The sequence below is a fragment of the Dermacentor andersoni genome, chromosome 1 (assembly GCF_023375885.2).
Source record: "Dermacentor andersoni chromosome 1, qqDerAnde1_hic_scaffold, whole genome shotgun sequence".
Classification (NCBI taxonomy): Eukaryota; Metazoa; Arthropoda; class Arachnida; order Ixodida; family Ixodidae; genus Dermacentor; species Dermacentor andersoni.
Window position 1 is genome coordinate 350,131,693 of NC_092814.1, and position 25,363 is coordinate 350,157,055.

The following is a 25,363-nucleotide window of genomic DNA, read 5'->3' on the forward strand; positions in this document are numbered from 1 at the left end:
CTGTCCGGCACGCCGCGTCGGGGGGGGGGGGGGGGGGGGGGGTTCAGATCGTGTATATACATGGAAGGCGCGGAAGGTGGCAGAGAAGAAAAGAGACGGTAAAAACTCGTTTGGGCCGCACCGCTTCGAATGTGCACAATGCCCTCTAGAGCTCCCGGATCGTCGCCATGTTAGCCTCTTGACAGCTGTAATTACCCGTGGCCACCCGCAAGCGCTTACCTTTCTACCAACGTGCAAGTCCAGAGGGAACCTAGATAGAATGAAAGAGAAGAGGGGGGAGATAGGGTAGGGAATAGGTAGAACCGACGCAGTCGCGAAACGAGGGAATGACAGCCTTGCAACTCTTCGCTCGCGGTTCCCATACAAATACAAGGGGGGGGGGGGGATAGGGAAAAGGTAACGTGAGAAGGCAAGGAAACGCTGGATAAACTTATGTTCGAGGTACGGTACGGTGTGTTTCTGCTATTTTTGAAAAATAGAACCATTTAACTGTGTAGCGGACAACTTACGCAAGACGTGCCGAAGCAGAGCCGCTCTAATTAAAGCGCACGGCAGGGTCTCGGCGACACAACGGAAGCGGTCGCACGTCAAATCAACACTTCTGTGCCCGCCGCGATAGCTTTGGGGTATAACGTTGCTCGGGGTCACAGATTTGACCGAGGCAGCCGCATTTCGACGGGGGTGAAATAAAAAACGCTCGCGCACTTTGATTTAAGGACACGTTAAAGAACAGCACGGTGCCAAAATTAATCCGGAGTGCGCACCTACAGCCTACCTCATTATCCGATTGTGGTTTTGGCACGTACCAGCCCCATAATCCAATTCAAGTTTAATGCTTCTGCCACGATGCGATGTGCTATGTGAGGCAATGACAATGCTCAACCCTCTTGGAGGTTATGAAATATGGCGCATAACAACGCCCCAAGCAAACACCTCTTCCTTTGTGGTTTGTTTACTACGCAGACAAACAGCAGTGGTGCACGCAAGGTAACGTTTAACATCAATTCACCACTCTTGTGTTGGACAAAACGTTGAAGAAATGAAACATTCGCCGTCAACATCACCGCTAATTACCGTCAATCAAAGCAAACAGCACAGAAAGCTTCGCTTACATCGATTCCCACAGTGCGTAGGATCTGCATAATTGTTTTGTATCCTTCCTCCCTCCTCATGTGCGGAGCAGCACGCTAAACACTCCATTTCGGAGTGTTTAGCCTGCTCTCACTACTTTCCTTGAAATAAATGTGCGATTTCTTTTTTTTTTTCAATATCCCCAACTTCCACAGCTTCTTCAGTTTCATTGGCGACCTATTTGACATGGAAGGAGTAGTACATCGGCCGTGGGATTCCAACTCGATGTCACAGATTCTAGCCTGCTCGGCGCTCGTCAAGGTGGTGGGCGACTTCGAAGACATGTATATCGGACACGACGCCTGGTTCCTGTACCGGGGAATGCTGCGCGTACAGAAGCAGTATATCTTCCCCTGGCACCGGACGGCGCAGCTCACCGGTGTAGGTAAGATGGCAAGGGAAAACATAACGGGGAACGAAAGATTCAAGATGGTTATGTAACGATTATGTTTTATTGCGATAGCAATTATGTGGACTCCAAGCGCATTTCTGCCGTCGGCGTCACCGTAAGGTCCCGTATAAAGTCCAAAGGCCATAAGATCGTCGCCGTTCGCCGCATTCTGTATATGCGAGTGAAAGCGTGCGAAGGTGAGCAGGCGATCGCAACTCAATCTCGGGCAGGAAGGGGAGGACAGCGGGAGGAACTGCGCTGTCTTCCGCCGCGCGCAAGACTCCGGGGGGAGGGAAGGGAAGGTCGGCTTATACTTTTTGTGTTGATGCTTAGTTTTGCTATCCTCAAGGGTTCCCGCACCAGCTTCCTCTCACGTCGTGGACTTTTTCAGGGCCTACTTGGGGCTAGTCAGTTGTTTATACGTAACGAGTTACATTCTGTTTTCAGGTGAGCTTTGACTTCACCTCAGAGCTTTTCTTTTAATCTCTTAACTTTTTTTTGTATCCGAGAACGGCTTAAACAAGCGAAAGTGTCACCAAATTTGTGATGAACATTAAAAAAAATAACCTCTACGCTCTCTGGCAACTTTAGTTCTTTTTACAATGTTTACATGACGGGAAAAAAATTACAAGAAGCGTTTCATGGGTAGGGCGCTTCAGTTTCACTGTGAAGTAACCCAGCGCTTCGTTAATTCCATTTACAGTTTACGACGACTGCAACTCCAAGCTCACCATCACATCTTCATTTCGCCGCTGAACAAAGATAGCACAGAAATCAGAAAGAATGCATTGTCTTTTGCTTGCGCAGGTACTACCGCAAGAATAGCGAACCACGTAATTTCTATCAACTCCTTTTACGCACATGTCGAACAACCATTGCTTTGCGCTCGTCATCCTCGACGCGTGTGAGCCATCTTATGTGGAGCCAAAGTAAAAATGACCACTGCCACAGTGCCATGAACAGCTTGGCCCAAGTCAGACCCTCGTGATCATTGTGACGTATCAAGCGGGTACATCAGGTAACTTATACCAAAATTTAAAAATATGCTAGTACGCCTTAGACACCTTAGCCAGCGCATACCTTTAGTAATCGTATTGAGTTTCTCACTGTTTTCTGAAGCGCGATCACTTTTCTAATTACGATATTTTATGCAAACTCTTAAATGATCGTTTTAGGGCATATGTCGTAGTCGTATGTGAAACGTTGTAGAGTGTGCATCAAGGAAGTTCTTTTTATGACGTTATAACTTGTAATATTTTTCAGGATTCTTAAGGAACTTCTAGAAATATAAAAGAAACAGGACGTATTTGCGTTGTGGCGTGTCTGTATGACAGCCCACTTAATCGTCTTTTTAAAGAACGAAGCCTGCAGGCCAACCGCTAAAGAAAAAGAAATGGTTGACCGTGGTCCCCGGCTTAAGTCATCATTTTCCTTATGAACAACGAAATCCTGAATAAAAACTAGGCTGGCACTAAACACTAATGCAAACACTCTTGTCGGCTTCTTTGTTTGTTTGTTTGTTCTTTACAAAAGGAATGGAGGCTTGGTTCTTTAAAAATATGATCGATGGCACTGCAACCAAGACTCACGTGTGCGCAATGAAGTCATGTTTTTCATATTGTAACGTGGCAAAGAGGAGTAGATAGAAGAAGCGGATGATGACGAGCTGAATAGCAGACAAAGCAACATTTCGGTGGCGACATCGTGTCGACGACCTCTCATCCATCCCGGTCTTCATCTGTAAATAAATATCGATCATCCGTAATAGATTTGGTGGAGGTGCGGGGTACCCTCGACCACCACGCAACACGGACGACACGGTTCTCCAACCTCCTGATCTGCGTTGAAGCTGCCGGGTCGCTGGATTGCCCACATTACTTCCGGTGTTTGAGATGTCCCACACTGAAGGCAACACTCGCACCGAACCAGCGGCATCTTCGACCCAAACAATGGCTAGTCCGTGGCAGCGCCAACACCTGGTAGAACCTCGCACATTCGGAGGGAAGCCCAGTGAGGACGTCGAAGAATGGCTTAGTCTCTACGAACGGGTGAGCAACCACTATTGTTGGGACAGCGTAACGCGACTCTCAAATGTAGTCTTCTTTCTGAAGGACACGGCGATCGTGTGGTTCAATAACCACGAGGAAACTCTGACAACGTGGGATTGTTTCACGTCCGAAATCAAGGAGCGTTTCGGCGATTCTGTTGCAAAGAAGAAGCAGGCAGAGCAAGCGCTTCTTCAAAGAACTCAAGTTCCGGGCGAGACGTGCACGACCTACATCTAAAACGTGCTCAAGCTATGCAGAACGGCCAATCCTCGTATGTCAGCGCAGAGGACAAAGTTGCTAATTTGTTGAAGAGAATCGCGGAGGACGTTTACAACTTCCTCATTGGTAAAGAGCACCTTAGCTCAGTCGCCGACGTAAAACGTCATTGCCGTACATTTCAGGCTCTCAAGCTGCGCGGCATAACCCCGAAGTTTGGCCGTCTAGCAACCGTAACAACTGTTGCAAGCATTGAAGACCACATCCCATCAGTCGATCTCGCGACGACCATCAGACAGATTGTTAGAGAGGAGCTATGTCTTTGCACGGAATTGAACACTGAGTTCCGTGATGGTCAACATCCGTACAATGTTCCACCAGCTCCCCTCTCCATCGCGGCAACGACTGTCGAGGAGTACAGCTCGAGAAGGCCAATGAGAACGCAACAGAACTGCCACCGGGAAACCGGCAACGAGCGTGCTGAGGGATATGCCCGTTGTTCAGCAACGGCCTACTCCGGGCCACAGACATACCAACCCTACCCGAGCGTTAGCTGTATGCCTCCCGTGTGTTATAGCTGTGGTGTTACAGGACACATCTCTCGATTCTGTCGGCAACGTCGTTGGGCACCGAGGTGCTACGAGTCACAGTCAACGTCCTATGGCACCGAAAGCCGTAACTTCGACCATTCCTGGCCTCCACGCTCCTTTCCTTCATCGACAACCTTCCCCATCAACAGTCCACGACGGGATCAGCGACTCACCCGTTTCAGACCGCAGTCTAACTGCACCGTTCTCTCGTCAACGTCGCTCTCCTTCACCGAGACGACGTTCATTCTCGCCACCACCGTCGGAAAACTAGACTGCGCGGCCGATAGAGGTGAGGTCGCTCAGGCGATCTAAAACAGCGAACGGGCCCACATAATGTGACAAGGGCTTGTTGCACAAGCCACGCTTGCATTGTGGGGTCCATAGCAGCACTAGGCACTAGGTCAAGGAAACGACCTTCAACCGCCCAACCAGCTCTTCTGCAGCCGTTGATCCCCCCTCACGCACCTTTTGAGCAAGTCGGCGCGGACCACCTGGGCCTACTCCCACGGTCATCGAATAACAATCGATGGATCATCCTTTGTGTAAACGACCTTATACGCTACACAAAGACCGTGGCAGTCATCTACCGCTGTTTGCGTCGCAGCTTTCTTGTTGCGTTATGTCTTCCTACGCCATGGCCCACCTTGCGTGATCATGAGGGATCGCAGTCGTCAATTCGTGGCCGACGCTGTTGAACAGCTGATTCGGCTATGTGGAACACGATTTCGTCACTCAACGCCGTATCGTCCGCAAACCAACGGTCTTGTTGAACGCACGAATTGAACCTTGACGAACATGCTATCCATGTATGTGTCCTCTAACCGCAATAACTGGCATGATGTGTTGCCGTTCAAAACATACGCCTACAACACTGCGAAGCATGAGACAACAAATTACTGCTCTTTCTATATGCTTTATGCTCGATCTCCGCGGAGATTCCTCGACACGATTCTGCCGTTTTCTCTGGACGCTGAGGATTCTGTCCTCATCGAAATGGAGTTGCGTACATCAAGTAATCCGTAGATCAGATAACTTGTGGCCTATTAGAGTAATAAAATTGTTATCAAAGGAAAAAACTGCATTCATAACGGCGGTGAATCAGGTGGCTTGATGAAAGTAGAAAATTTCCAGGTATAAGATGGAGCTGTCTGACGCAAGAAAGAAGCAATTCGAGACAGGTTTCGGTTTGCAGCGCAATCATGACAGAAACTTACTAAATAATCAATCAAAAATCAACCAAATATTTACTGTGCCGATGAAGAAGACTGAGGTCAGAGTGTTGGTGCACAGATAAAGAAAAACAAAAGAGGTAAAAATGTAGAACTGCAACCAAAAGTTGTGAGCTACAAAACAATTAGAAAAAAAAAACAAAAGGAATATTAAATGCATAAACAGCTGCATAATGAGCAACAATAACGCACAATCGAGGGGCGGAGTACATATTCGGAAGAACAGAGAAACTACGAGAACACAGGAGAGGAGTGCAGCTAGAAAGAAGGCTAATGAGAAGGTGCGAAGCTCGGATCAGAAATAAGACAATATGATTTCAAAAATACGAACGGGGAGAAAATGGCAGTTATACAGACTTTGCACTCTGTGGAGGGACGAGTGTCTGCTGAAACAGGCAGGAAGGTGGAAGAGTCTATTTTCCCTGGTAGTCTTCTGTGGAAACCGCCGTGAACCAGACGTTAGTAGGTCCAAACATGTAAAAATTCGAGGGCACCTAAGCACTTCTTATCAGTTGGGAATGCGATAGCATTAATGTCCAATTGAACGCCGCTGAGTGGTCATTCCAGTTAGGAACTCCTCGCGGGCAAACGAGCGCGTTGAGACGCTAGGCGCGTTTTCCCTTGCCCTTACTGTGGTGCAGTTAAAAGGCAGGCGACAGCTTGCGCGTACAGGGAATGCACGGATAACATAAGCAACCAGAGAAGAGCGTCTGCGCGCGGCGTCGCGTCGCTGTATCTCCTTCGTCGAGGCTCGCTGGTGACGTGGCGTCGCGGCGATGCCCTCTCCCTTCAGGCAACACCTGGCGCGCTGTTGTGGGAGCAGGTTTTCCGATTCACCCGCTCTACTCCTTCGAGAGTCGTTCGTGACGTGGCGTCGCAGCCAATAGGAACTTAGGTGCCGTTCCATAGCTGCAGACGCCGCGGACTCTATCGCTCAGTGGGCCATTGCTTTCGCATCAACAATTGTATTAATTATTTTGTGTGAAAAGAGGACGTCCGTCGACTACGTCTGCAGCTAAGTGACAGAAGTGCAGGATAATTATTCAAAATTGAAAAGTTGTTCATCAGAAAGGTCGGACAACGACGTTTATATATGCTCATGAGCTTTTTCTGTACACACTCAAATAGTATGCTACTTGAATCGCTTGTGCTATTCTAGACCGCTGTGGCGCATTCAAGTAATAGGAGGCATATGGATGTGAACAATTTGAGGAAGGAGAGTGGGGTACGGGAATTCTCTTGTAAGTCTGCATACAGAACCGATGTTGCGAAGGCCTCGTGATGCTAGGCGCTGTTAGATACGGGACCTTTTCCTGAGCCTCTTTCGAGTTCACCAGGTCACATCGAATCGCGTCACACCTAATTAAGGAGCGCAGAAGCACATCTGTGACGTTCCCGAGGAGCGGCACGTTCAAACAAGTTGGCGTCCCCCACCTCGTGCGCCGCATGTGGAGCTGTTGTCCCACTGCTTGACTCTTCCCGAAAGAATAGCGGGAGCCTGGCACGGTTCCAGGTAACGTGGGTCCCGAGCAAAGCTGCTTTGCAGCTTTGAAAGGTCGCTCGAAGACAACCCACCTCCCCCCCATCCGCCTATTGTGACGGCGCTTGCAAGCCGCAAGGCAACGACGGCCGTAATGCACCGTGAAGCCCTGGGAGCAACCCCCCCGTCCGCCTTTGTGGCGGCAGTTGCAGACCATGGAGGCAATACCGCAGACAAGTAATCCCTCAGACAATTGGAGCCCAAGGAGCGACCCTCTGCGCCGGGTGTGACTTACATTCGCACGGGCGCCTACCATTGGCCGAAAATGACGTAATGAGTCGAGATCGTAATGAAAGCATGGCGCCAGGACGCCAATTGGCAGGAGACTGTAACGTCTTGGAGGAGCTGATAGTTTGTCAGCCCTTTTGTTGTTCCTGGGTAGCCACAATAGCTTTTGAACCGCGACCACCTCGAGTACGGCTCAAAAGTATGAGTCAGTCGTAAGCGTTTGGAACGGGAGGCCAAGACAGCTTCCGTAGAAGTAAAACGTGTTATTTTGTTTTGTTTTTGAGCATATTGAAAATTTTCGCGATTTGAGACTAGAATTTCTTTCAATATCTAAATTATGAGCTTTGTGTTTTCGTTTGAGAAGCTCGGAAATTTGAAAGAGGCGTTTTAGGTAAAACTTTAGTTTCGTGAGTGTTAGGTAATGAGTAGATAGGCTTTCTTTTTGTGTGTGTGTGAGTAACCTGAGTGTCAAGGTTATCGGAGAGAGGCCTATGCTAACGCGTGTGTGTATTAGTTAACCTTTTTTATGTTTTCTTTTGAATTTTCTAAGGTTAAGCGCGTAGGTTTTCAGTAAGTGCGTAATTTGCACTGAGAAGAGCTCCTAGTTCCATTAGCGCGTGTCCTGTGCGGACGGAAGGAAGCAGATTTTTGACTGGGTTGCTCGTGTGTGTTGAGGGCAGCCGTATTCTGACTTCTCTAATAAGCGTCCGTGGAACGAGTTATTAGGAGACGCATTTTTAATAGGTTCTGCGGAGTGCGTAAGTTACGCAAATTAAGTTCTTGTTTAGGTTACGTGTCCTGTAGGGACTAAAGGAAGACACGTGGGAAAGCATAATGAAACTTTTGCCTACGACGCAAGTACGCGTTCTGAATAGTGACCACAAAGCTAGCGCGTTTGTGATTACGTACTTGTAGAGTTGACCGGACTGTTCAGTGGCCCCAATCCATGCGATAAGTACGCCACTGCGATAGGTTAGAAACATGCCGTTAGTGAAGTTAGGCCGCTTAAGTTATGTTCGGCTGTTTTCATTTTCTCCCCTTTGATTTGCAACGACAATATCACTCTAGCCTTGTCGGCATTGGAGGAGTAATGGATAGCAGCTAGTAAGGTGGTTGGAACTGCTTTGTCAAAATTGGGGAAAGAAAAGATCAGGGTTCCTTTTGACTTGGTAATAGCCTGGCGAGTCAGGGGTGAAGAGCCTGTGCTTACACGTGGTGCAGCGCTATGTTGTTTTGTTTGTTTGGCGTACGTTCTCCAGGGCCCAGGATCCCGAAGTTCATCACACAAGGCTCGACACCAGTACCCTACATGTTCTTTCAGCGTTCCTCATGCCCAACGAATTGAGTTCACCGGCCATTCCGAACTTCCGGGGCGAGGAGGAGCTGTTAGATACGAGACCTTTTCCTGAGCCTCCTTCGAGTTCACCAGGCCACATCGAATCGCGTCACACCTAATTAAGGAGCGCAGAAGCACATCTACCACGTTCCCGAGGAGCGGCACGCCCAAACAAGATGGCGTCCCTCACCTCGTGCGCCGCATGTGGAGCTGTTGTCCCACTGCTTGACTCTTCCCGAAAGTATAGCGGGAGCCTGGCACGGTTCCAGGTAACGTGGGTCGCGAGCAAAGCTGCTTTGCAGCTCTGAAAGGTGATTCGAAGACAACCCGTCTCCCCCCCCCCCATCCGCCTATTGTGACGGCGCTTGCAAGCCGCGAGGCAACGACGGCTGTAATGCACCGTGACGCCCTGGGAGCAATCCCCCTCCGTCCGCCTTTGTGACGCCAGTTGCAGACCAGGGAGGCAATACCGCAGAGAAGTAATCCCTCGGACAATTGGAGCCCAAGGAGCGACCCTCTGCGCCGGGTGTGACTTACATTCGTACGGGCGCATACCATTGGCCGAAAATGACGCCACCTGAGCGGACACGCCGATTAGCCGAAAATGACGGCACCTGAGCGGGCTCTACGATTGGCCGAACAAGGACGTGACCTCGAGACACCGAAGGGGTTAAAAGCCAGAGACCGGGAGCAGCAGGAGAGCATTCCTTCATTCATCTCTTTCGAGCTTCTTGCCACGGGCTGCAGCGTCCGAGTTGCTGCCGGCCCGTAATGACTTTATGACTGTTAATTTCTTTGTACTCTCACTGTAAATAATGTAAATAAACCTCCAGTTTTCATCTCAAAGTCCTCCTCAACCTCGGCCAACTCCCGCACTCAACGGCAAGGTCCAAAATCTGAGGGACAGCAATTGGGATTGTCCTCCAGATCCAACAGCGCTTAGAGAGGGCGGAGTAGTCGTAGTAATAATAGTAATAATAATAATTAACAATAATATAAATAATAGTGATAATAATGTTTCCGCATGCGTTAAAGGACCATAGGAGGTCAAAATTAATGCAGAGCCATCCCCTATGGCATCTCTCATAACCCATTCGGAGCTTCGGGACGGTAAGCGTCATCAGTCATTATTTTGGACATGCGGCAATAATTAACACTGAAAATAATTTCGCCATCATTGAATAGGACGGCCACTCGATCAAAACACTAGCGTTATGGTCTGTCGAGTTGGGCAGCTGTGATTGGGTGGGAGCGTGGCATCACTGATCACATTGAAGCCGCTGTTTTGGTTGAGGCTCTATATACGGCGGCGGCGAGAAAGCGGCGTGAAGTTAAACTACTGTCATAAGAATGTTCCATTTAGTACTGGTGAAACGGTCGCACCTTTTAAGCACATTTTGGTTCTAGAAACGGCGTTTCTTCAAGGGCATAGCTTTGCAAATTTACTAAAACGCTGCACATCTGTTACCGGGCACTGTTTTGAAATAACGTGAAAAAGAAGTTCGGTAAATTCTTCGGAATTGTGGACTACGTGAGCAAACAGACATTATATGAGTGACACACAAAACCAAACTTAGTATGATGAACAGAGAGATCAGCTTCCTAAATTGACGGAGTTTTGCGCTTGTCTGAGCACCTGTCACTTCTCCATCACTCACTACAGAGGACATCGTCCCAGGCCACACAATCACCATGTCATCTTACGCCGGGAACCTGGTTTCCTGGGACAACTTCTACTTGTCTTCAACGGGACTGGTAAGCGCCAGTTTGATTGCGCTAAAAACGCACCAAAGCGAATATACAGGACGATATATTCGTTGTAGTGTTAAGCTATGTGCGTCCTTTCGCCATCATATAATCTAGCATTTTCCAACCCAATGCAACACAAAGGTCGCGTGTCAGCAGTTCGCCATCTACTCCCTAAAAGAAATAAAATTGTGAAAAAACAGAAATACTCCATCTCCAGCACACTGAGGTAACACAGACAAGAGTAAAAGAATAAAACGTACACAGCACGAACATTTATTTTCTAGCTTGTTGTATCTGTGCATGAATTTGTAGTAAGCCTAGTCTTAAGACCCTAGCCATGCAACGAGACACTTGTCATGCTAACAATATCACGATCCTCCGAACTTCGCGAAGAGACGGGACTTAAAGACGGGCAAGGCAAGAACCTAACGCGGGAGGGCCTGGAGGACACAGGAGGCGCATGGAAAATCGAAGGACAAGGAGTCATAGACAGGGCATCATTATATGTGTGGGAGGCTCGGAAAATCTGCTTCGATAGGCTACTGCGGAAACTAAACGAATATTGATGGATGCCTAGCTTATTTAGGCACCTGTATTGTAAAAAAAAATGATTCACAGCGAAGCAAAGAACGAGGAAACTAACCAATAAATATTACGCTAATGAGGCAAACAGGGACAGAGAAAATGGTGCAAGAATTAAGATCAGAGATGCAGAAACACTGTACTTGATTACTGCCATGTAGAGGGAGCCAGCTACGAAACAATATCGAACAGCAACAGTGAAATTAGAAAGTAAAAAATTTATGATAATTCAAAGGGCAGCGTCGTACTGTTCAAAGCCACATCAGCGTGTCCGAGAGCACGCAGTTATATAATATGTTCAGATGAACACAATTAGTGCAAGGCGTGTGGAAACAGTGCAGAAATCATGAAGCATATTCTGCTCGAACTTCAAAGTAACTAGCCAGCTATAAATGCTGAAGCAGTTGGCTTGTCAGAGGTGATAGATTTTAGATACAGTTGTGGAAACATGGGCATTTCGCAATACCAAATTATTTTGAACCAAGACGAATCTGACTGTGTGGTGAAATAGGATGCAATGTTTCCACATTTCGAATTAGAATTCGAGTAAAGGGCGTTGACTTCTTATAAATTTCTACTATTCGCCGCTAAAAGTATACATGATGCATTCATCCATCATGTATACATAATGCATACATACATACATACATATATATATATATATATATATATATATATATATATATATATATATGGATATGTGTGTGTGTGTGTGTGTGCGTGCGTGTGTGTGTGTGCGTGCGTGTGTGTGTGCGTGTGTGTTTGTGCGTGTGCGTGTGTGTGTGCGTGTGTGTGTGTGTGTGTGCATAAAAAGAAATACACTAATGATCACTGAAAGAGCAGTGCAGTGCAGTGCAGATCACGGAAGTGCAGTGCACTGCACTTCCGTTCGTCGCCGGGTCAGGGTCTCTAAGAGAGATAAAATGAGGTGTATAAAAGTTTAGGAGAAATCTATTCGTGTGTGCCATGTGGAAATAGTACAGAAACTATTGAGCACGTTAGCGTACTGCAGCGTCGATCCAGAGGTGAATGAGCACGTAGTTTTCCTCTGCCCGAGGCCTCCGAAGAATTATAGTTATAAAAGATTAGAAGATCGGAAAATAAATATGTCGATCGATAGTAAATGTCGTATGGATAGTCAAAAATGTCGAAAGCAAAAGGCGACTGGAAGATTGCTGACCTAAAAGGTAGGGAACAGACACTGAAAAAAATTCGTTTAGGCCACCAAAATAACCTAATCTTTGACAATTTCTTAACTCGAACTGGGCAGATCACAAAAGCCGAGGATGAGAGCAGAATAAAAGTGAAATAACAAGTTCGGTGACACGAGCCGAAACCCAATTTCAAAGGCTCATAAGATCTACCCACCCCTAAACTGTTTTAGCAGTTTTAGTTTGCGAGGATAACGCAACTGACAGCCCCCACCATGTACTCTTGTGATGTTACGAGCTTTGTTTCCAAGTAAAAGGGGCCAGTGTATGCTCTCTTATTACTGAAATAGACCTTTTTAGAGAAATAAAAAGTTAAGGGAGAACTTCATTAACAAACAGCCCTTTGTCTGAACATACGAAGGTAAACCTATAGTCCACAGCCAAACTTGCGAGTGGTTCAACCGATTCGAGAGCAGAACGCCTGTGCACGATGCTTAAGGTGCAGGACGCCCTTGAGGTGGGATAACAGATGAAAGCGGGGCAATATTTCGAAAAAGGTTCATTGAACATTACCGCTCAACCACACACAATGCTTCTAAAATTATGACTTGACAATAAGGCTTTGTCACGAAACTTTGACAGGTAATTGGGAATGCGCAACATTGCAGTTTTGTGCCCAACCTCTTTAAGGCTGCCTAAATTGAGAATTGAGGGAAACACTAAAACGGAAACACACTGGTTAAATATATTCCAAGCAGTGCTTGCACATACACAAGCACACATGTACATTGAAAGACATGCGCTAACATATGCCAGACAAAAACAGGTGCAACAAACATCGCGGTGCGGGCTACGTACGTGATACTGCAGAGCCTATAAATTGCAGTGATTCGTTACTTCACTTGATAGACTTAAGAGGAACATTTACCTCAGCAGTACCTGTCAAAATACATGAAAATGGAAAAACCTTTCTCAGCACGCTCTGCACCAAATATGATGAACTTTCTTTGTTTCGAAAGAAAATAGAAAATCTAGCGACTGTAGCAAATACATATTTCATTTAGGCCACAAATTAAAATTGTAAAATAAAAGAAATCATGCAGAAACTCCTCTGGGAGTTCTCTAAGTATACGTAAGCATTGTGCCACTTGCTCATCTGCACGCAATTCGGCGTCATTATTATTGTTATGAAACTTTATCCGACCAGTATGAACGACATTGCGGTGGCAACATGAACTGCTACGCCCTCGCGAGACCTATCTTGAAAGCCATCTGCGGTGGGGACAGAGTACGCCGAGTTCTGATAGCTTCGTATGCTCTGTGTTGTCGCCGCTTAATTGGCACTGACGTGAGAGGCAGCACGAAGGTCAATTCGCTCGCTGCTGCTGCCGAGCTTTTAGTCTGACGTGATGGACGGACAGGTTTCTTCGTTGGATAGGCATAGAAATACTTCCGCATTTCAAAGTAACAATCAGGTTTACAACTCTTCAACTAAGAGATAAAATATGCTGTCACAATTAGGTCAAGTGGACCTATTTAGACATTTAAACCGGAAACAACGTATACAATATACTGCGCTCTAAAATACACCAATAATTTGTGATATACTTGTAGTATAACCATGACAGCGACAACTGTCGTGGTGTGGCTGGGTGCCATGCACACGCGCCGCGAACACGTGTGCGTGGCAGCACGCGAAGCCCCGGTGACGATAAAAAAAGCACCCACTTTATTTCCTGCTTAGGTTATATACAGAACTCAAAGCACATCACATGACCACAGCGTTCTCGACAGCCGTAGCTGTCGGCCCGCTATCAAACATGACGTCAGATATCTAGAAAGAGCGCTGTCAGCGCAGATATACTTGGGACACCCTCGTAAGCATTGTTGCGATTTCACGTACCGTGGAGTCGTATACACGTATCACATTTGTCCGCTTTGTATGCTCTTACAGACGCAACTTACACAACTGCCATACTTTCTGTTAATTCAGAGTTACGGACTTCTAGCCTGCGTGCTTTAAATTTCTTATAAACTTGTCGATATTCAGCATTTTTTTAAACGATGCCTTTAATGAGATTCCTGCTTCCTGCAATCGGTAGCAAATTTTTCTCCTGAATGCAACAAATTATATTCAAACGGGTTCAGCGGTTGTCTAATGTGAGCATTTCCACGTTTAACATGTACCTGAATAGAAAAATCCTAATTGGCCTGGAGGTGATGCTTCCTGTTAAAAGGGCACTGAAACACTTTCCTTGTAACCTGAGGACGCGCTGAATTAGTCGGGTACCTTTATTGGAATATAATCCTGACGAAAGTTTTGACAAAGACCGTCTATGAACAAAGCTCTAGAGAGCGCAATGCTCACTTTCTCGATTCCCCCCTACTATCCAATTTATCCGTTTCTCTCAGCTAAGATAATGCCACTAGCATTTCCCTGCCCATCGCTATTTTTAAAACGAAACGTCCTTGTCGAGACCTCTCGAACTTTGCTGACCGTGGCTGTTGCTGCGGCTAAGACTGCTATCTGGTCGAATAGCTCATATACAGAAAATAAGACAACTAGGTGTCCGATTGTGGCATCGAAGTTCGGTTTCTCAGCACAACAGCGCGATACTTCATTCATTCGCACGGAAACTCATCTGATGCCGACGCCAAATACATAGCTCTTGGAGACGACTGGCGCGAGCGTCACTGCGCGTTGCACGTGTGCGCGAGAGCATGCCCTTGCGATGGATGATGATGATGATGATGATGATGATGATGATGATGATGACGACGACGACGACCTTAGCGTCATTGGCACATACCCACTCAGGGGGACTGGCCAAAAGTGGGGCAGATTTTTAGATATGTGTTAAGGGAATATATTTAAAAGCCAATATTCTGTATCAATACGTTAAAGCGAGTAAAATACAAGACGATTTGATAAACAGTCATTCTGATAGAACACACGAAAATAAAGTAAAACAAAGTAGCCATATATATTCTTATATCGAATAAGGACATGATCTGCTCGTACACCAGCATGCTTATTGAAGGTCGGGCGTATCTATCGATTCTCCAAACTGAAAACAATTATGGGGTTTTACGTGCCAAAACCACTTTCTGATTATGAGGCACGCTGTAGTGGGGGACTCCGGAAATTTCGACTACCTGGGGTTCTTTAACCTGCACCTAAATCTAAGTATACGGGTGTTTTCGTATTTCGCCCCCATGGAAATGCGGCCCCCGTGGCCGGGATTCGATCCCGCAACGTCGTGCTCAGAAGCCCAACACCATAGCCACTGAGCAACCACGGCGGGTGATCCTCCAAACTGTACTGCATGTCATGAGATAGGAGACATTGAACACTTTCTGTGGTCGGGACGACGACGAAGTATCCGTTTTGGCTGAACGATGTTTATCTCTTGCCTTTTTTGTGAAATTATATTTTTTTCTCTGGCAGTCACTTCTTTTACCATCGATGGTGGACGTGGACCACCTCGGACGTTTGCCATATTCGACGACGTCAGCGGTGGCGGTGTCAAGAAAGCGGATTGGCCCTCGTAGCGATTCTCACAGTCAGGACAACCGTATCTATTCACTGAGCAGCGAGGAGCTCTCCGACTACGACTTTGAACTTGTTGTGAGCCGTAAGGCGAAGAGACGTAACACCAGGGCCTCTTCGTCCTCGAGCACATTGAATGAAAGACCACAACGGAGGCCTGTGACCAACACTATCCTTTTCATTCCAGCTGCGCCCGACGGGAACATGTAACCTCTCAACAGGCAAACTGTTTCGGTGCTGCTGGAGGGATTGGTGCCGAATGAAATTACTGACATCAGAATGAATACACGCAAGAACGTCCTGGTGATTGATGTCACGCATGCGACCGTGCTGAATACCCTGCGCAACGTCTCCGACATGAACGGAATGAAGCTCCATTCCCACATCCCACTGGGCTCTGACGTCGTCACCGCTGTCGTCTATGACGCAGATGCTGCCATTCCCAGCTCCGACTTAGAAGTTCTTGTAAAACTAGCCAGTGAAGCTGCTGTCATCGCGTGTGTTACACACCTGTGCAACTCACGTTGTTTCAATATAGTATTCAAGGGAAACTCTCTACCTTGATATGTAAAGGTGGGCCACTTTCGACATCATGTACGACCTTTCATACCGAAGGCGCTACAATGCTTCAACTGCATGAATCTGGGCCACGTGAGAAGGGTATGCAAGAATACAGCAGTGTGTTCTCGCTGCACCGAAATCCACTCCTCGGATCATTGCAGGGTCACTGTTCTTAAATGTTCGGATTGTCATGGATCCCATGAAGCTTCGCCAAAGGATTGCCCAAATATTAAAATGGAACTAGCTATCTTAAAGCAAGTGGCGAGAGACTATTCGTCTCATCGTGAGGCTTCCAAAGCTATCACAAGGCGGCGATATCGTCGCACCACGTTCGTTAAAGAACGTCAGTGCCTCTACCACGGGCATCGCATGCCCTGCTACTCAACCTCCCACGGCTGATAGGAACCAGAATGCTGAAAAAAGCAAGGCTGCGGTTGTCAAGGTTGTCAAAGCCACAGTCACTTGCAAATTCACAGTCCACGTCAGCAACCTTGAATTTGAACCTCCCGCCGATAAACTGCCCGAAGAGGACAAACAAGTGACCGTAATGCTTAGATCACTGATGAACGCTATTCGCGTGCTGCTCCACAAGATAAAAACGCCGCCAGCTCAGAGTGCACTTCAGGTACAGGATGCTCCATGTACAGTGCTTGCAAGCCTTGAGTAGACACCATGGCTCATCCAATACTGTCATTTCCCACTGAGGTCAGACAAACTTCGATTTTACAGTGGAACGCCAGAGGACTGATGACTTGCATCTCATCAATAAATTTCGTCAATAAATTTTCAGAAATCGGATTCCCATAATATTTATTTGTGAAGTCAACGTACTTACTCCCATCAAAGCGGCAGGGTACGAACCATATCTTTCGTCGACGTCCGAGGAGCGCAGCAAAGTTGTGTAGATTCGCATAGATTTTACGTATGCCCACTATACAATACAACCCCATGATAGCAATCAATATGTCTGCCTACGTGTAAGAAAGAAGCAAGTATCATTCAACCCTCATTGATGTCTACATATCCCCGTCAGGATGATTTGAACGTGATAGACTTCGAGACATATTGTTACGGACCAGTGGCCCTTGGATTATAACGGGAAATTTCAACGCGCATCACTTACTGTGGGGTAGCTCGGACATCAGTTTCAGATGCAGTCCTATCTGGTGTCGTTCGCCTCTGATCCCGACCTTTCTTTCTCATGAATGACGACAGTCCTACATACCTGCGGGGCCTTAAGTACAGCAGTTGCCTAAATTTGACGGTGCTTCAGTTGGCAAGTTCAGTAGTTTTCAGACATAGAAACGCATGGAAGTGACCATATTCCTACATACTTGCGGATCAGGGGGCTAAATAATTCCTCCTCGTTGAATGCAGTACAAAGAATCGACTGGACTAAATTTAAGCTACGCATGGAAAATACATGCAAAGAAGACCTAGGCCATAGCGTGGAGGATGCCATCACAGAGACAACGAGAGAAGCTTCACGCCTCCTAACCTTGACAGCGAACCGTTCCCAAATCGACGTAGAACTGGAGAGGCTAACTGCACTTCGACGACGAGCTGAAAGGAGATACAGGCGCACGAAGGCAGTTTATGAGCTGAAAATGCCACGGTGAACACAAGAAAATCCAGCGCCATTTGGACTAATTCCAGGAACAACGTTCTACGTCTTTGGTGAATCACTGAACCCTTTTAAATCCCTTTCATACATATGGAGGACTGTTCGTTGCCTGCGATTCTCTCCGCAACATCGACATCTTTTCAGGGCCTTAGCTCTACGTCACTGCCAGACGCAACTTGAGGTGGTTAATAATTTTTGTATGCGGATCGCTGGCGTGTGTGTCACCCCCAACGCCGAAGACGTCAGTTTCGTCCCTGTGTCTCGCGTCTCATAAATGGAAATTCCATTTAATATGGAAGAACTGGACGCCTCTCTGGCTGCTTCTCGAAGCTTAACGTTCCCACGGCCAGACAGCATCACCTATGCAGCTCTTGCCGATCTTGGACAAGAGGCCAGCCAAGAGCTGTTGAATTACTACAACTGCTCATGGCATGGCGGTATTGTTCCTCAGCAATGGGAGATTAGTATGCTCGTACCGCTACTCAAACAAGGAAAGTCGTCTTTCGACCTTACGTCATATTGCCCTGTTTCCCTTGCAAGCTACATAGGGAAAGTAATGGAAAAGATGATCCCTACACGCCTAGAATGGTATCTTGAACTCTACAATGTGTACCCGCACCATGATGGGATTTCGGCGAGGCATGCTATCAATAGACAATCTTATTTACCTCACAACTTTCATACAACAACGAAAAATTCCTCAAGGACATATCACTGGCGCTCTTTATTGATATGAAAGGTGTGTACGGTAATGTCGATAATTGTAGACGAGCTGCTTCCGAGGACAACTTATGCAAATTTTTCATTCATGGCACACGCAGGTTATCACAGAGACGTCAATTGTGAACAGCAACCAGACGCTGTGGGACACCGTAGTGCCTGAAAGCGGTCCCTTCACCTGGATCAGAACCGCTATAGCCACCCGCCTGGCTCTCACGGGTGAGGAGTGGGTCGACATCACCGCCCGGGACAACAGCGGCACGTGAGTAGAATACCACGTCGCTTTCTCGTAGCATGAAAGTAACATAACTCAGGGTCGGCTGCAGAGCTTGTAGCTACAGGCACTAAAAATACTAATAACTAGACATGTGTTTAAACAGCCTTTCTCGTCTTGATGCAATTATTTCAACCATTAGAGAGCTCGGGAGATGCTGACGTCCACCAGACTGGGCCTTATATCGTAGTGCGTGGTCAGGTTGTCTTATTTGCCATAAATGAACCTTTATATAAACTGACTAAAATATGCTATCAGTCAGTCAGTCAGTCAGTCAGTAAGTCAGTCAGTCAGTCAGTCAGTCAGTCAGTCAGTCAGTCAGTCAGTCAGTCAGTCAGTCAGTCAGTCAGTTAGTCAGTCAGTCAGTCAGTCAGTCAGTCAGTCAGTCAGTCAGTCAGTCAGTCAGTCAGTCAGTCAGTCAGTCAGTCAGTCAGTCAAGAACCTTATTGAGGTCCTGGGGAGTTTCAAGCCGTTGGAGATCCCACGCGGGGAACTCCTCCGGCGAAAACCATGGGCGACGCCCAAGTCGGGACGGGAACGTGGTCATGCTCCGCCAGTTCTTGGGCCCTCTGGACGGCCTTGAGTTGAAGTTTGAGGTCCGGGCTTTTGAAGGCTTCTTCCCATTCGGTCTCACTGGAGAGAGGGCCCTTTGGTAACGAGGTACATTGACATAGCATGTGCGAGAGTGAGCAATAAAGTTCTGGGCAGTCTGGACAATTTGCCGGAATGTGTGAGTTGTAGTGACTTAGTAGGCCTCGTGACGGATACGAGTCCGTTTGTAGCATTCGAAACTCGGCCGCCTGCGCGCGTTCGATATGCTAGATATGCTATGAGATTTATATGTCAACTTGCGGACAACGCATGAAAAAAAAACATATCATTGATACCTCAAATGCGACTAAAAATTTGAGGATCACACTGTAAATAGTGTATGAGAATGAGAACTTATGCTGAAAGAGGGCAGAAAGATCGGCCGGAGCCTGTGCACTCTAGCCTGTAACGATGCATTGTATAATGGGCAATGAAAGAGGAGTGGAGGATGTAGAGCATTCCTGCAGAAATGTTGTGCCCATCGATATGAAATGTATTCCCTTTAATGTAGCTTCACTCTTAAAATGGTTGCACTATTTTTGGTGTACGTTTGTCCCACAACAATAATCGTCATCTGCCTTGCTTGCATTTGGTTTCTTGAAAACTCGGCGCTCGCTACTTTCCTGTCGAGAATGCAGTGTCACAATGATAACGCGCAAGCCGTTCGCGACTTGGATCTACCGGGCTTGCAGCGTTAAAGAAAGGAAATGCGGGTAAGACAGATGACGGTTATCGGTGGGGAACAAGATAAGCCCCAAAGAGTGTAAATTTTTTTAAAAGTGTCCCCTGACATTCCCTATGTTGAGCTGACGCGTACGTTTGTGTCACGGCCTTACAGTTTTGACGATCGGCAAGGAAATCAGCTGATAAGGTGAACATAATTTGAATGGTTTTATTTCGGCACTCCCGTATCTTATATTTAGCCTAACTCGATTCAGCTCAATTATTGGCTGCACGAGGTGCTCTACGTCATCTTTACGTCATCACGGAGAATACCAAAGCTCACAATGCTGTGCGTGGAAGGGGCCCGGGCCCGCATTCACAAAGCGTTCTTACGCTAAAAGCGTTCGTGCGCTCGTCAGCCAATGGTGATATAGGACATATTATTAGCGAAGGCGATCAGCCAGTGACCAACAGCACTTACGAACGAAAAGCTTTGTGGATTCGGCCCCAGATCCGCGCTAGTGACACTCATTCCTGAACACGTGAGGGCGCTTCTTGCAAGCGTTCGTATAGCGCTCTCTCTTAGTGTTTGTACCGGATTGTATGTACAAAACTCAAACTGAGGAACATGTGCTGTTCACCGAATAAGACGTTTACACAATTTTTCGCTGATACGTCGATTAATGCAACGCATTCAAGTTTGCATCCGCGCACGTCGAAAGTGAGATATTCTGATTACATCGCTCCATACGGCCAGCGGCCAAGCTTGATTTATGTAACCGGCTCTCGTCTGCAAGGTTATGACTGTGGTCCTGTCGCGCAACACTGACTTAACTGTTCTTCTCTCGTCCCAATACACTGTGTAGGTGCAACAATCAAATACTGGTACTGGATTACAAGCTTTTCGTCCCTGGAACACCCATCGTGGACGGCACGCTTTGGCTTTACGAACAAATTCCGTACGTTCCTGCTATAACGTTTGAACTTCTTGTTTTTAGTGTGCAGGCTGCACTGTTATTCTATTTTCCTGTGATCCCTGATATGGCAAGGACATCTGCGTAAAGCAAGATGCTTTAGGAGCGGAGTAAGCCCCTTTCTAACCCGCCGTGGTTGCTCAGTGTCTATGGTGTTGGGCGGCTGAGCACGAGGTCCAGGGATCGAGTCCCTGCCACGGCGGCGGCATTTCGAAGTGGGCGAAAACACCCGTGTACTTAGGTTTAGGTGCACGTTAAAGAACCCCAGGTAGTCGAAATTTCCGGAGTCCTCCACTACGGCATGCCTCATAATCAGGAAGTGGTTTTGGCACGTAAAACCCCATAATTTATTTTTAAGGACTTTTCTAAGCTTCCTCGCGAGATTTCTTTTAGTCGAGGTTCATCAACCATTCAGTAAAGAGCCGAACATTTACCTGGCCTTTAGCATTGGGGATGCATAAAATTGTCGCATTAAAACGCGCTTTAGCGTAACAAGAATAACACATCACATTGCAAAATAAACCAGAATAAAGTATGTTCCTTTTACTTTCCCAAATTTAGTCAGCGGACACAAGCCTGTCCAGGTAGCAGCTTGGAAGATCGAGGAAACTGGACATTACGATCATTCCATTTACACGTGGTTCAAGTGGAATACTTGCTGAGAACCTCGTGTCAGTAATTGTAGAGTAGTGCTTATTTTGCGAAAGACAGGGGTGCGCGTCGCAATGCGCTAGTGCCATACATTGAATTTCCAGTTTCATAGATTGTTGCAGCACTGCCTCTAAGCACACGCTCCCCAACCACTTAAAGCAGTTTTAGATAGGCAGGGCCTTACGCCTTCCTACCTATTGTTATTACTGGGGGTTCAATCCCATCGCTCGTAACCCGTTGTCAAGATTGGAGTCCGGCATGAATTCGAAGGTAGCTGGCCCATGCCGTCGTCCAACTTATCCACGCTGAGGGCGTTGATGAAGGGAAGGACTGCTTCTCATCGAGAACGAGGAATAAGGGTTTATTTACAGTATTTACATGCAGTTCATCAGCCTAGCATGACTGCGAGAGAAAGTACGTCAGTCTAACCCGACTGCTTGAGAGAGTGTCTCAGTCTAACATGACTGATTAAGAAAGTGTTTCAGTCTAACATGACTGCTTAAAAAAATGTGTCTCGAGCATCCGCACAACAGCCGTTTATAAACACTCGGTCCTCCCCCGATTCCAAGGTGGCGGAAACGTTCGTCCAGTCATCGTAAACCCCAGCCTCTCCGAGGGACGGTTTACACACACACACGCACACACACACACACACGCACACACACACACACACACACACACACACACACACACACACACACACACACACACACACACACACACACACACACGCACGCGCACACACAACACACACACACACACACACACACAGGTTCTCGGTCCGAAACCGACATCACACGAATTTCGTAGAACTCGGAGCCCCGCGCAGTGCGCCCGGGTAGCATTTGTCTTGCCTCTTGGTCGGCGCGTGGGAAGGGCTGTCCGACGACGTTCCCGCGGCAACTCCCCCACTCATAGCAGATCAGGTCCGCGTTGGGGAGTTCGGTAACAATAGTTGGCCCGCCGAACTCATTCAGTCACAACGGCGACGAGGCTAGAGCGTAACGGTGGCGGTTTCAGCACAAAGCCTGCTTCGTCAAACGCATCCTAGCTGAAGCGACGGAGAGTGGAGGACGCGCGTATTGTTCCCGACACAAAGTCTACTTAGTCACGCCGTGGCTAGAGGTTGGCGGCGGCGCTCCAGGAAAAGATGATGCCCGCGGTCGCAACTGGTTAGCAAAACTTGCACTGCAGCTGGCCGTTCTTAACAGCGCCTCCATGGCCCGGGAAATCTCTACTGTCTAGCGCTGACAACCGCCAGGCAGGAAGACAACGGCTGGTGGCCAGGGGGTGATGTCTTGGCTCGCAGCAACCACTTGTGCAATGATGTCACCGCCCCAAAACATCCAACAAGGACAGGCAACTGCAAAATGAAGCCCACAACACGGCTCTGCGCCGAGATGACGTACATTGGCTCCCACTTTAGACCCGCTAGGCTTCAAAGAAAACATAAGTGTAGAAACAAAAACTGCTGCGTTTCGCTATGCCAATTTTTGAAGCAATTTCGTGCTGACAAATTCAGCAATCATGGAGGGAATCCTGCTAAATGAGAGGGGATCTTCTTTAACAAAATTAACACTAGTAACCCTAAAATTTAGGCGGGACCCTGAAACGCAGAATTCAAATTAGTCTGCTCAAACCATCCGCATTGCTATGCAACTTTCCCTTCTTATATCTAACGGAGAAGTTGTAGTCTTGGAGAGTGAGACTCCATCGGAGCAAGCGGTCATTTTTGTGTGACATTTGATTGAGCCACGTCAGAGGACAGTGGTCCGTCTCGAAGATGAACTTCGCTCCGTACAAGTAACACGACAACTTCTGGGCGGCCCAAACTGAACAAGCGCATTCCTTTTCTGAAGCGCTGTAGGCTTCCTCTCTTACATTTAGTTTACGGCTGGCATAGAGGATAGGATGCTCCTCGTTATCGTCGCCGACCTGACTAAGTACTACGCCCATACCTCTGTCGCTTGCGTCGCATTGAACTATGAATTGCTTTGTGTAGTCTCGCGCGCGAAGCACAGGACGAGAAACCAATAGTGTTTTCAAACTTTGGAAAGCGCTCTCTTTGTCCTTATCCCAGTGTACGCTACTCGGTGCTCCCTTTCGGAGGGCGTCCGTTAATGGACTTGCCATTTGCGAGTAATTCGGAATGTACCGTTGATAGTACCCCACAAGTCCCAAATTTGAACGAATGTCTGTTTTCGTGCGCGGCTGAGAAAATTCTCCAATCGTAGCTATTTTCAGCTCGGCCGGCCGTCTCGTGCCTTGGCCGACAACATGGCCCAGATAAGTAACCTGTGAACAACCAAATCTACACTTCCGCTTTCATCGTTAAGCCGGCTTCCCTCAACCGTGAGGACACCTGTTTGAGGTGCGATACGTGTTGTTCCCAGCTGTCCGAAAAAATTGCTACATCATCTAGATATGGCAAGGCGAACTCCTGCAAGTCTTTTAGGACAATATCCATTAACTTAGAGAAGCTAAACGGCGCGTTCTTCAGCCCGAAGCTGAGTGCGAGAGGGTGAAAAGTGCCTACAGGTGAGATGAATGCGGCATAGCGGCTGGCACTTTCTGAAAGGGGAACTTGCCAGTACCCCCGCACGGGATGTATAGTTGAAATGTATCTAGCAGCGCTAACTCTTTCAATTCGTTCCTCAATGTTGGGTATCGGGTACAGCTGATCCCTAGTGATGGCATTTAACTTCCTGTAGTCAATACACGGACGAGGGTCCTTGTTAGGGGTTTCTACTAGTATTAGCGGTGACGTGTAGTCACTCTCAGCGGGCTCAATAACTCCCAACTCTAGCATGCGCTGTATCTCTGCCTCCATAATCTCTCTCTGTCTTGGCGACACCCTCTAAGGCTTTGATCTTGCGGGTTCGGTTGATGTGAGCTCTATTTCATGCGTTATTAGTTCGGTTCTACCTGGCCGATCGCTGAACGTGTCGATATATTCCCTTAACACCTCTTTTAGGTCCTCTAGCTGTTCGGGTCTTAGAGCGTGCGAACTTACCGAATGTTTTACTACTTCTTCTAGGCCGATTTGAGGGTTAGAGATCGCCCTATACTCCTTAAACATGGTACTACTGCCATCCTGCTCTTTGATGGCATAGTTAACGACTCCGCTCCGCTCTACATACGGCTTCATCAAATTGCAGTGATATATCTTCACCTCCTTCCTGCGACCGGGCATTTTCAGAGCATAGTTAGTATCTGAAAGTTTGTGCAACACTTTAACGGGCCCGTCCCACGGAACTTCAAGCTTGTTCTTTCTTCAAGGTTTGAGGATCATTACCGGGTCTGCGGCGTTAAACGTACGAAGCCTCGCATTTTTGTCGTAATAGAATTTGGCGTTCTTTTGAGCTACTCCCATGTTCTTTTCGACTAGTTCTTGGGTTGCGCTTAGCCTTTCCAGCAAATTTAGCACGTATTCAACCACTGTTGGACTCTCCCCTCTTTCCTCCCACATCTCTCTTAACATTCTCAGTGGAGAACGGAGTGTCCTCCCATACACTAGTTCTGCTGGTGAGAACCCTGTCGCTTCATGGGGAACCGTTCGCAAAG

The 25,363-nt window shown here is 47.4% G+C and overlaps 1 protein-coding gene across 1 annotated transcript in view; it reads left to right on the forward strand.

Moving 5' to 3' along the window:
• LOC126516578 (putative phospholipase B-like 2) overlaps positions 1 to 25,363 on the forward strand; it is a 135,408-nt gene that overhangs the window by 53,214 nt on the left and 56,831 nt on the right. The window contains exons 3-6 of the mRNA XM_055063816.1: positions 1,366 to 1,516; positions 4,378 to 4,665; positions 10,373 to 10,464; positions 18,748 to 18,908. Coding sequence (XP_054919791.1) covers positions 1,366 to 1,516; positions 4,378 to 4,665; positions 10,373 to 10,464; positions 18,748 to 18,908 — 692 coding nt within the window. The remainder of the gene's footprint in view (positions 1 to 1,365; positions 1,517 to 4,377; positions 4,666 to 10,372; positions 10,465 to 18,747; positions 18,909 to 25,363) is intronic.